This window comes from Mya arenaria, chromosome 15, assembly GCF_026914265.1.
Source record: "Mya arenaria isolate MELC-2E11 chromosome 15, ASM2691426v1".
Lineage (NCBI taxonomy): Eukaryota > Metazoa > Mollusca > Bivalvia > Myida > Myidae > Mya > Mya arenaria.
In genome coordinates, this window is record NC_069136.1 from 30,528,240 (window position 1) to 30,541,675 (window position 13,436).

General features: G+C 34.6%; 2 protein-coding genes across 4 annotated transcripts in view; both read left to right on the top strand.

The window, feature by feature from the left end:
• The first annotated feature begins 3,817 nt into the window (after positions 1 to 3,817).
• The window catches only part of LOC128219825 (sodium/hydrogen exchanger 4-like), a 61,568-nt gene continuing 51,949 nt past the window's right edge, over positions 3,818 to 13,436 (top strand). Inside the window, exon 1 of one of the 2 annotated variants that reach the window (XM_052927887.1) lies at positions 3,818 to 3,857. The gene's annotated coding sequence lies outside the window, so the exon portion shown is untranslated. Of the gene's footprint in view, positions 3,858 to 4,197; positions 4,317 to 13,436 lie in introns of those variants that run through there. The other variant, XM_052927890.1, reaches the window with a different exon arrangement.
• On the top strand, positions 5,624 to 11,705 carry LOC128219826 (uncharacterized). 2 transcript variants are annotated; one of them, XM_052927892.1, is made up of 3 exons: positions 5,624 to 5,767; positions 7,379 to 7,600; positions 8,440 to 11,705. In XM_052927892.1, the coding sequence occupies exons 2-3, from the start codon at positions 7,400 to 7,402 to the stop codon at positions 8,659 to 8,661; spliced, it is 423 nt and encodes a 140-aa protein (XP_052783852.1). In that variant the 5' UTR covers positions 5,624 to 5,767; positions 7,379 to 7,399; the 3' UTR covers positions 8,662 to 11,705. The 2 variants fall into 2 exon arrangements, with proteins under 2 accessions (XP_052783852.1, XP_052783853.1); XM_052927893.1 differs by lacking the exon at positions 5,624 to 5,767 and adding an exon at positions 6,420 to 6,577.

Consider the following 13,436-nt stretch of genomic DNA (forward strand, 5'->3'; position numbering starts at 1 on the left):
TTTTTCTCAATTCTTTTCTATCATATGGCTAATGAGATACTTAAATGACTTAAGATGCTTTATGAATAACGCCCCGTTTGTGAATATATCATATTCAAAATGTTACAAATATTAGTTTAGTCAAGACATAGCTTGATATACGTGTATTATAATCTTGTTGAGGAGGAACAATGTTGGGGATATAATACTGGAATATGGTATATGGTATTTTTGGCATTTCCAGAAATGATTTTTTTAAGAAATGTTTTTTTTTTTGCTTTGAGTCAGTGACGCACTAGAAACACTTCAGGCTGTTTATTTAGGATGTATTATGATGTTAGCATGTAGGCCTACAATTGTACAGATTTAAAACATTTTATGAACATAACGTCAATAGTATCATCCTACTTCCGTTGGTGGCATATGTCTTTACATAATTCACTTGTTTTCATATAAATCTCAAGGTGATAATATATTATGTCATGACGAATACATGTACAGTGAATTAAACAGTGTCCTTGTAAAAAGTATTCCTGGGCTTATATCCTTGCCACATTGCTCTGTAAAAATGTAGAATTAAAAACACTGATTCATGCCATAGTGGTGACTATTCCGGATATATATACCAGTTCAATAGGTAAGATAATTCACAATAATCTTATGAAAATTCTGTTCTCCAAACGACTCAAACACAACGTTACCTAAAACCATAAAACTTGTAGGCTATGTTACTCTTCACTAACATGACCCTGTTTATCAAAGGTAAAATTCACAGCCAGCAGTGTCATGAAACAGTTCAAGCCGCAGTTCAATGTTTGTTATGTTTAATCACTGTAAAAACAGGACCTTTATTCAATCGTAAACATATTCTGACAAGGAAGGACTTAGCCAGCATTGTTTTACTTCATTTTCTTGTAACGATTTATAACACGCATTCGCATCATATGTCTTTCCGATTCTTCCATTCGGAGCTCCTCGGCCATTTTTATCGAAACGTGTCGGGTGTATGCTGGTACATCAGTTGGATGTGTTCGTACATTTATGAATTGTATTATTAATTAAATATAGTGTTTTAGAGTTGTATTTATTGATTTAAGTTTAAATTGAATGTCAGTCGCTAATTGCAAATATCATTAAGATTCCCAGGAGTTAAGTCAAAGCGTTTAACTGCTTGATTAAATTACTACGCGATCTTCTTGTAGCGGACTTAAACGTACCACTTTTTGAGTATGTAAACCGTCCAAATACATCCGGATCCAATATGTTTGCTTTATTTTTTAAGTTTTACTACAAAATAAAACTTGCCACTCTTAAAAGCATGGTTTAGATATGCCAAAAAATGATGAAAATCTCGAATTCAATGTTTTTATGAAGTATACCAAGATTAATATGGCAGAAAGGTTCATTAAGCATGGTATTTCTACCTTATGAGACGAAAGAAGATTGCAGTTAATATTTTAGCATTCACCAATCAAACAATATGTTTGCATATTCATGGTATTCAGCTATTTAATACATATGATTATAATCTTGTTATCAGTAATTACGGTGGCACAGAGGTGACATGTGTATATTTTTTATTTATCTTCGTGCGCACAACATACTAAGTCGAGCGCAAGAGATAATATGTCGTGCGCACGAGTTACTTATATGTGGTGCGCACGAGTTACTAAGTCGTGCGCACGAGATACTTAATTCGTGCGCACGAGAAACTATGTCGTGTGCACGAGTTACTTTGTCGTGCGCACGAGTTACTTACTCGTGCACACGAGATAATTAAGTTGTGCGCACGAGATACTATGCCGTGCGCACGAGTGACTAAGTCGTGCGCACGAGATAATTAGCCAATCAGAATACACTTTACATACATGAATGTTGTTTGAAAATGGCTGATAGCAGAAACGATTTTATTCTCTCATATTTAATCTAGGGTAAACGTATGAAGAAATTCGGTTTCTTTTAGGCGATCAGCATGATATACACTTATCACTTTGACATTTACATAGAGTGTGTTGCGGATTATTGTTGCGACGAAGAATCTATAGTGACTCTCGTACTGTGGTTGACTTCATTAGCAACACAATTGAACATTCCGGACCTCTGCATGGATACCGAGTCATGCACCAACGTTGCATTGCCAATGGTTTACGGGTTCGGGCCAACGATGTTGCAACCGTCTTTCGTATATGCGACCCTCGGGTTAACTTAAACGTGACAAAGTAAAGCAGACACCTTTAAAAATCGACCTGTCCTAAAACGTATACTGAAATAAATATTAGCTTCTGACGATATTACATCAGTGGAGACTTGTATTGACAAGTGGAAATTACAGCTCCTAGGACAGCTATGCCGCTTGCCAAATGCGTATCTCGCTAAATGTTACTTATAGGGTATGGAGTAATACTCAATAATATATAAAACCTTATCCAGAGATTTGGTTTCATAAACAATGCACTGCCACGGATAAAGCATTAAGGCATTTTTAGTAAAATCTACTCTACACTTCAAACTTGACTTAGGCGTATTTAATTTACTACCAGGGTATGCCAGCTAAACCAAATGCATCCCAACAAAATGCATTCCACATATTAATTAGGTTTATGTTTAAGGCTGAGACAAACTGAGAAATATTCACACACATTCCGTTTCATTCGGCACTACGTACGTGACTATGACACAAAATGTAGCAGTTCGATAGCCTGTCAACGCTTTACGCGATTTGATTTGAATGGTAAAAGTGTATAATATTCATTTAGTAATGGTTAAAAGTTTGTTGGTACGTACTTATTCAAGAGAATGGTTTTATGCGACCCACATACATGTATTACAAACACAAGTAAAAACTAACAATCTCAATAAAAATGTCAATAGCCGATTTAGGCAATTTGAAATAAAGAAAATATACTTTATATGAATGAACTGCAATCACCAGACTGATTGTAGGATAAAATGAAGTATTATAATTTAATTTAAACATTATTTTTGAAACTGTTTGCGGATTCTGCTTTTTATATTGCGTTCTATAACTCGCCGATATTAGAATATTTGTTTCCATTAATAGTTTCAATTGCGTTATATTACGCAAAACGCAGCTTATTCGAACCTTATAAACCGCATAACATAGATTGAAAACTCATTACAGCGCTATTTATAGAAAGCTAATTAGTGTGCAGAACACAGTCCGTAGCTATTAGAGCAGACGGTTTACTAGGTATTTTCGATGTAAAAGTTTATGTTAATTAGGACGGTGACCACCGCAGTTCTAACCGCGCTAGGGTTGATACGCCCGTGCGCTCATTAATTTTCGAGATACGGTTATAAAAGTCTCAGGCCTAACATACGCCTGCCCTTATAACGGCTCTTGCACGATTAGAACGTCTGCCCATAGACTAGGAATCGAGACGGGTAGCTATACTAACACGACCGTGAATGGAAGAATATGTGTAATATGATAAATATGAATCAGGTCGAATCTTAATTTCATTTTCGACTTCTATACCCAAAATAGAGGGAATTAAGAAAGGAATTCTCAAAGCAGTAGTCTACGGTATTCTGTTGCTGTTGTTCAACAATCACTTGAAAAAATATGTTCAAAGAAATCCTTCTTATTATATGTTATCTGCGTTTCTCCATGGCCTACTGTGTGTTTGTTATCTGTGTTTCTTAAAACCTTTCTCTTTTTTTGGTATCTGCGTTTAATACCGGATCCCGGCTTATATAAATCTCCGCAATTGCGGGCATTCGGAGCTCCTCGGCCATTTCGATAAAAATAGCCGAGGAGTTCCGAATGAATTGCGGGAAAAGGGAGGTAACTAAAATTGTAAACACGGAAATGGAAGTAAAGGTGTGCAGTTTTGACGAATTACAACGAAAGACAGGTATTGTTATTTTGTACAAGAGCTCATATGAAAAACGTAATGATAGCCATCAACTTCACCCGAAACATAAACCCCTAGCCACAATAATGCGCATTTAGGGAACTCTTTTTAACATTTGGATATTCATTTTGTTCCCTAAAGTCGACTGATCCATACCAATGTAAAATATTTTCTTCAACTGTAAATCAACAATACTTAACACTTCACTGTTAAGTAAAAACACAATGAAACCATCTAGTATGTGCCTGTTATCTTTCCGCTCAATATAGCGCTGTGATCTGTCATTCTTTGGTTAACAACTAGTCTAAAATAATAGACGTGTTATACAGGATTCTTCCAATATCTAACGTCTAAATGTGTTTGTGCAAAAACCGGGGGTGTTTGAAAAAAATTGAAATTGTATAAAGTGAAGTATTTTATGGTTGAAATGGATAAAGGTTTATATTCATATTTTACCATGTAAGTGAAAAGTTATTTTACGCAAAACAAGCATTTAATGCATTAAAACACATTATTTCCCTTTCCAATAATTCGAATGTTGACTGACACAGACAACAATTATGCCAAGGGGAACAACTTGACCCAATCGTAATAACTCGGCCACCTCCAACAAGCTTTGAGATAGACCTCGTAAATACAACCGTAACAACTCGGCCATGGCCGAAATGTTCCGATTGTTTTAAAATTGTGAACTGAAGCCTTGCATGTGCCCGTCATGTATATATTGTTATGTTTTGACAAAATGAAATGTAGAAAAACCCGTCAAACTCATGATTATTCGTTGGATATTGATTTTTTGTGTATGGAACTAATATAAAATAACATTATCTGGTAATATTTCTTGTTTTTATGATATTTTGTAGACGCAATATGCTTTAACCAGGAATCCCGACCAGAATAACTACCCACTTTTCGTACAAAACAATTTGTATGTGAAGGATTTGCCATATCAAAAATCGTTTAAAACATCTAATGTACAATTATTTGGACTAGATAAATAACAAGTGGGACATGGATGCGTAGAGTCGCCAAATAAAAAATTGTCAAAAACTCTGAAGCAGCTGATTTTATGGACTAATCAACCCCCAGGTTTTTTTTTTTTGTAGTAAGATCTTTACTTAATATACAATAATAGACGTGTTATACGGGGTCGGCCCCGTTGTCTATCCCTATTAAATTATGATCAGACCTGTTTCGAGGCCATCACAATTATTAATGTAGTTCACATTGTCGTTATACACATTTTTGAGTTGCCTTTAGGCAAACTCTCTGGAGTCATGTTTGATACCATATTTCAGAGTTACACTATTTTTCGCGGACCCCTTGATTCAGGTAGAATGCCGCGCTGAAAGAAGTTCCATATCTATCATGTTTTCCACATGAAAATTATTCAATTATTATGTGTGATGTGTCTTAATAAATCATTTATTGTGCGAGTCTGAAACTCGATTATTTGCATTTTGGTCAAATGAAGGTATTAAAAATGATTTATCCTGTCTCGTAGTAATTTATGCTTTTACATATTGTCAGAGGGGTGAGCGCAAGACTGTGTTAAGTGTAAAGCAATAAAGAATGCACTTAGCACAGTCTTGCGCTCACCCCTCTGTCAAATTGTGCAGTACCGGGTAATAAAAGTAGTCCATTGAATTTCCCGCCAGCTTGTCAAAACCCGCCCAATTCTGTGGTACTTCGGCTAAAAGTAGTCCATGAATGTGAAGTGTCGGGCGTGCTATTTTGTTATTTCATTAAAATAAACGTATGGAAATTAAAAAAATTTAACGTCGAGAAACGTTTGTTATCATAAGTGATTTATATACAATTCATTTTGAATGTTCGACTAAAATATCGCGGAGGAATCGTCGCCAGCTTCAATCCGGGCTAACTCTTCTACAAACCACAAACTATATCTGGTAAGTAGCCAACTATAACAAATTGTTTTTCCTTCAATTTCTTATTGTATGTGTTGAGTATTTTACAATCATAGCAGTGCATTGTTATTTTTGTCTTGTGACATATCTGCACAATTTACAAAGCGTCCGAAGTCAGTCATTTTTCAAAAACTCTGGGCATCGTTCAACAACACCGGAGCCTGCCATTTTGTAAAATCTCGGCCCTCGTTCAACAACAACGAATCGACAATCAGCAGTTCCGTTTGCATGCACTTGAATATATTGTCATTCACTTGAGTTTTCTTTTTATCGTAGGTTATTTATGTTTGATGTTCTCTGTGCATTTTTAAACAAACCATTTTTGCACAAATTACGTGAATTCGACTTCGGAAAAACGATCCGTCTTCGTTCATTTTAGCATGCATGGAATAATTTCGTAACCAAGCCTTATGTTTATCTCGGGTTATATATGTATGTTGTATTCCGTGCATTTCTACTTAACGTTACTCGAGTGCGCATGCTAAATTTAGGTTATCATTTTACTGCGCTATTCGCCCCCACCACCATTATCAAACACGTACATTTGGGATTTTTTTATTGATGTTCACACTCACAGACATGTATTGAATTGACATATTAAAGACTGGTTAAAAATCAGTTAACATTTTGTTTACATCAAGAGTTTGATAATCAATAGTTTGAGGTGTTTGGAATATTGGATACATTGTTAAAATATTGTAAAGCAAGTATTTGAGAAGCACTTGTGACTTTTTTCATCAAGTGTTTACATCACACGTGTTTGAATATTGGAAACGAGATTTTAATTGTTAAGTGTGTGTTTGATCAATAGTTTGATTTTAACTTTTTCATTTTTATTGGTCGAGCTTCTTTGATTCTAAGTCCTTTGGACTGTATTGAGCACAAAGTGTATTCTAAGTGTTTTCTCAAAGTGTATATATATAAAAGTGAACACTTAAAAATTGATTGCGTAATTGTTATACAAAGTATACCATCACCCATACATAGAGCTTATTGGATAGAGTGTAACAGGATTCGCCCTATGTGTCTGTCTAGCCGTACACATGTTCGTGTCTGATCCATATCTCCCGTCATGAATAAATGATTTTTTAAATTTTACAGAAATGTTAACCACATCCAAGATTATGTGTTGCAGGTCAAAGGTCATATATTCTACTAGTACAGCTAGTGACTTCATATTTGGCATGTAGGTGTACCTGATGGAGCCAATTTTCAGTGGTAACATTTGAAGGTCAAGGTCATCCTTCAATGTCAAAGGTCAACTTTTGAACTATTGCAGATACAGAATTGATACTTGACATGCATGTGTATCTCATTAAGTTGCAGATATTCATTTGTAACATAACACAGTCAAGGTCATCCTTCAAGGTCAAATGTCAAATTTATTTGTGACAAGACCCTTTGGGCGCATTGGTGTTTCAACTACACACTTTTATTTACCATCGCAAGGGTTACAATTTGACAGGGTAATAACTAACGTTTTTTTTGTGTGGCAGACAAATGTTGGCATACATAAAAGATGATGATTGAAAATAAGCAATCAAAAACTTCTTTATGCCACATCAAAGATGTCGATGTTATTTCTCCTTGCAGGACAGCGTTGCCACTACAGTAATGGTGAATGACAAAGAGGTGAATGTGTGGACCATTACGGTGGAGGACCGTACTGGGAAGGTGAAAGTCAGCCTGTGGCGCAACATTGCAGCAGAGCCTGTGGTGTTGGGGGATGTTGTTGCCATCACCAATATTGTTGTCAACAGCAAGAGATATAACAATGAGGAATCCCTGTCGTCAACACAATTTACAAAGATAGAGGTAAATGCTATATCTTGGAACATACAAACATACATGTACTCGAGCAAAAGTTCCTTTCCAAATCCTCTGATCTACCTAAACTATTTGCAATGCACAGACTTGAATTTTAGCATGAAGGTGCATCTCAATGACCCACACATTTTGAGGGTCCACTTGTCAAGGTCACATTCAAGATGTAAAATTGCCATTAACTTTTCATCCATTTGACAAACTTCATATTTAACATGATATTGCATCTCAGGAAGCCGCTCATATTTTTTAGCGGCCATGTTAAGGTAAAGATGTCCCATCAACATCAAGCGTTTCATTTATGAAATGTTTATACTACCCCTGGCAATTACGCATGCAAACTATTTCGATAGTGTATTTGTCCCATACTCTAACTTAAAAACTACTTGAAAGAATTAAAGGAATTGAAGGAATTTGATTGAAACTTGCAACTTAGATAGATAGCAATGTGAAGTTGTGCACTTTGCAAGGGTTATAACGCTTGGTCAATTTGTTGCAGAGTTATCTCCCCTTGTTCCATAGTTTAATAGTGTAAACTTTGTCCAGAGCATACTATGACAACTACTAGATTATATTTGATAAAGTTTTAAACAATGGTAGAGCTCAATTAGAGGAAGTACAGTTTACAAATACCATAACCCATGATTGCTTAATGACAGAGTTATTTCCCTTTGTTACTTTTTCTTGTCCAGTGCATAACTTGAAAACTACCGGATGGAATTTCATATACTGCATACAATGGTAGAGCTCAATGAAAGGAAGTGCAGTGTACAAGAACCATAACCCCTTTATGCTTAATAACGGAGTTATTCCCTACTTTATTTATATAGGTTACTGACATGCCAAACACCGAGATGACGGCCACCATTCTAGGACTTGACCTGGGTGATGTGGAATCCCAGTTACTCACAGAACAGGATGGAATCTTCAATGTATCAAACGAAGTGCTAGTTGCAGCCTTTCAGTGTCAGTTGGAAGACATTACAGCCAAACTATCAAAAACACTGAATTTCATAGCCAAAGGACAGTCTGTGGTCACCTTTAATGAGTGAAAAATCATGTTCAAAGTTTATAGTTTAGAGATGTTTACTTTTCATACACTGGAGCATGACAGTCTGTGGTCACCTTTAATGAGTGAAAAATCATGTTCAAAGTTTATAGTTTAGAGATGTTTACTTTTCATACACTGGAGCATTCATAGTGTTGCCTGTTATATCATTCCATCACCAAGAATTACCAAACTTGCTAGCTCTTGACCTGGGTGGTGTGGAATCAAGCTTAGTCACAGAACAGGATGGAATCTTCACTAAATCGAACGAGGATCTAGTTATCACCTAGGATTACCAAACTTAGTGTGAGGATGCATATATTGAATGCAGCGTTCCACTTTCATCAGTTTCATGTCCTTCTGACGTTGACCTTTACATTTGATCTTCATTATTTAGAGTAATATTCTTGATGAAAATTCACTTTATTTATCTTTAAAAATCTATCTTTGTCTGTTAGAGGACATTACCTATCTGTCATTGATGTGACAGATTGATGCATTATTTGATGTGAAAGTGGCGTATTTTACCTATCATAAAAGTCATTTGAATTCAATTTGAGAATTTTATTTCTCATAGTTCCTGCCCACAACTGTCAATCATTATGTGAACCACCAGCCGCGTTTCACAATTTTACTTTAAAGGTACCAGTATGAAACAAGAGCAGCAATGTGCCAATCAACCTCTTGTGTACTTTTTAATTGGCCAATTGTAAAGCACGCAACGGTTCGTAAACTAATTTACAATCTGGGGTGGGAATCATGAGGCATTAAAATCCTCACACTTTATTCATTTTGGTGTAATTAGGGACCCCCACACATCAATGTGGGAGCCCTATAGTAATCACCCTGTTTGTCTGTCCGTCCATTCCTTTTTTGTTTTTCTTCCATAACTTCAGTATTTCTTAACACATTATCCCCTATGCTATATTTAGATTCCGACGTCATTTTTATATTTTTAGCTAACCAAAAATAATCTTGAAGGCTTGAAGTATCGGTTTATCTCAATGGTTTTAAAGGCATTATGGGATATAGAGCAGTTGCTCCTAAGGAGCAAATGCTCTATTTCTCACAATTTCTTCAAACATCAGCCACAATAATTGTGCAATAATGTGTCTCTAGGAGATAATGAGTTAATGGAATTTGATAAAACTTCATACAATAGTAAAGCTCAATGGGAAGAAATGCAGTGTACAAGAACCATAGCTCTAATTTACCTAATTATGGAGTTATTGACCTTTGTTACTTTGTCTTGTCCGGAACATAACTTGAAAACTACTGTATGGAATTTCATAAAACATCATACAATGGTAAAGTTCAATGATAGGAAGTGCAGTAATTTGCTTAATTACAGAGTTATTGCCCTTTGTAACTTTTTCTTGTCCAGAGCAAAACTTGGAAACTACTGGATGGAATTTCATAATACTTCATACAATGTTAAAACTCAATGAGATGAAGTGCAGTGTACAAGAACCATAACTCTTAATTTGCTAATTATGGAGCTATTGTCCTTTGGTACTTTTACTTGTCTGGAGCATAACTTGAAACCTACTGGATGGAATTTCATATTTACTTCATACAATGGTAGAGCTCACTTGGTCAGAGTTCTAGTTCAATTACATATTGTAGGAAAAAATCTACCTCTTTTACTAAAAATGATTTCATCTATAACGTTTTTGGTCATTACTTTTACCAGACGATATAGGTTTTTTTTCGTGTTTGAAAGATTGAATATTCATCAGCAGAATTACTTTTAAATCTTTGTCAGTGGTCCGACTATTTTGCCACATTATAAAACTGTATGCTTGAGGTAAATACCTATTTCAATTGAGCAGCTTGCAGTTTGAGTAAACATTTCTTTATTATGATGCTCATGCAGTGATAGGGAGTGACATCCTTCTGTTGGGAATAGTGCTCCTTGTTTTTCAGAACCTATGGGTACTATGTAAAAACAAAAGGCATCTTGCTTGAATAGACTGTAATAATATCAACATGGTTAGAAAAGAAATGCCATGCTTTAATAGCTTTGATTACATTTTACTACTGAATTACCTCCCTTTAATAGAAAAAAAATAATGTCTTAATTTTTCACGTATAGCATCTTTAAATAATTTTTAAACAATAATAATTTATGAGTAAACATATAAGCATAAAGTTCTCACAAAAAGATCAATTTAAAAACCTTACATTTATACATAGGAAAGTATATATAGACTGAACATTAATTTTCGTTTAAGTGACATTCTGAAAGTTTATGAAACAGCTATTTTTAGTAACTTAAATGGCCGAAAAGTGTGAAACACCAAGTCGATTCTATCTCGTCAGTTCTTGTTCAGGTTAGATATTTGCTTCATAATCTATTCAGATTAAATGTTAACCGATGATCAGATTTTGATGAAACTTGACAGAAATGTTCCTTTGGTGGTCATTAACCAAAATTTGTTAAATGGTTCCAGTCCACTGCACACCATGGCTGCCAGAGCTAAAAAATAAAAAAAACTTTATACGACTTGTCGTCGAAACCGATGACCTTTTTTCGATAAAACTTGACAGAAATGTTTGTTTGGTGCTCCTTTACTCAAATTGCCCAAATCATTTCGGTCCACTGCACAACATGGCAGCCAGAGCTATTAAAGTAAAAAAAAAATTCAAATAACTTCTCCTCAAAAATTGATGATTGTATTTCTATGAAACTTGACGAAAATGTTCGTTAGGTGGTCTTTGCTTGAACCTTTTGGCCAGTGGAGCACAGGCACTGATGTGCCTCTTGTTTCTTCATCTCATATCTTCAAAGGCTTAGAAAAAATAACCCCTCCACTCCCAGGCCAAGTGTGCACATGAAAACTACTATATTTACTTCCAACTTAAAACACTTCCCCAACCTTTGGTGATAAAATCTATGGATTGAATTTCAAACAGTTTGGATCTAGATGAAACTTTAGTTACTAAGTGTCTTGTACAGGCTCAAGCCATATTCATAAAGCTCCTAAGGAAAATCTTAAACTTAAGTGAACATTTCCATTGCAGATTTCTCACTTTTTTACCCATAATACTTCAATGAAACTTTGCATTCATATGCAAAACTATGTTTTTCATAAGCATGAAAAGTTTCTTTGACGTTTGCTTAAAAATAAATTGGAAATCCGCATCTGAAATGTTCACTTAAGTTTAAGATTTTCCTTAGGAGCTTTATGAATACGGCCCCTGAGCTACTGTGTGCCATTTAGGCCAGTAAACAGGTTAAATATTCACTATTTTGTTACCTCTGATTTTTTACCAAATCATACTTAATGTGCAATGTATCTATTTTCTTGATAAAAATAAAAGAAAAGTCCACAATTTTTTTTTTTTTGTCACTATAACCACTTCATCAACGTCAAGGTCACACTGATTTCAACTGTTTTATGCAAGACTTGTAACTGCAAGTGATTTTACATCCGACAATTGTATACAGCTGTTTGTCTCCCTCCAAGTGTGACCTTGACCTTATAGGTAGGGACCTGGATCTTGTATATGTCACATCATCTTCATGTGCTGAACAACTGTGTATAGTTCTTTCAAACCATGACAATATTACATGTCTCATGTCTGCTAAAAATCTAGAACCTTTCGTCAAATATTTACAAAACTTTTGTTTACTCATATAAGCTTCATTTAGCAATGCATTTGCAAGAAACTTCTCTTGGCAACTCTCAGGACCTTCAGTCCTTTGATTTTTAAACTTTTTATGTTATAAAAGGAATGACAATATAGCCATATTATAAGCCTATTTAAATACTTTCATTTGTTTAGGAGTCTATCATGAAATATTTTCAATGCAACATTTAAACCGTCAGAGTTATTGTCTATTACAGATTATAGCATGTCAAAAGGCTATTGAGCAAACATAATATAGGTAGTTATATCATATGTAGTTTTATTGAGTTTAAAACTTTGTGTCTATCAAAGAAATATTTTAATTAAATATAAATGTATGTCATAAAAAAAATAACCCTCAAATAACCCTACTGTAATATATATTATTTCTTTGATAGACAGTTGAAGGTACATATTAACAAAATCATTTGACATATTTTGTATAGAATCTATGTATATATATATATATATTCATTGATCTTATATAGAAGAGTATATTGATCACACAATTGTCTATCATAAATAAAATTGAATTGGCTTGAATTGCCAATCAATATTTTTAGCTAACAGTCTGGAGTCTATCACAGATTTTTCCTAGACAAATAGTTGTATTCAATGAAGATGCACGAGATCAGTGAGCCATTGCAATGATCAACTGTAAACACAAGCAGATCCAAGGAAGAGGGAGGGTGTACACCTGGCATGTGCCCACCCATAAAATCTTCAAAAATTGCTTTTTATGTCAATAAAAGAGAAAAAAAATAATGAAATATGCCCCAAATTCACCATGTTGGACAAGCAACAGAATTTATGTTATTGATTTTTTTATTTTTTAAAAGTTTATTGTTTATCAAACACATTTTCATTGAACATATTTTGATACCCAGTGCCACCTCAAGAGCACATCAGCTGTGATGCTGTTGTAACTAAACTTATTTTCTTGTAAAACACATCAAAGTGATACGTTGTTTTAACATAAAATTGCTTTCATAAAAATGTCTCCCAAATTTTATATTTCTGTAAATGCTGGATGGAGTCAATACTAGGAAGACTTATTATCTTTAACAAAGGAACTTATGTTGAAAGTTCAATTTTTTTATTCTTCATATATTTTCCCATTTTCCCTTTCTGCCACTTTTTATTTGT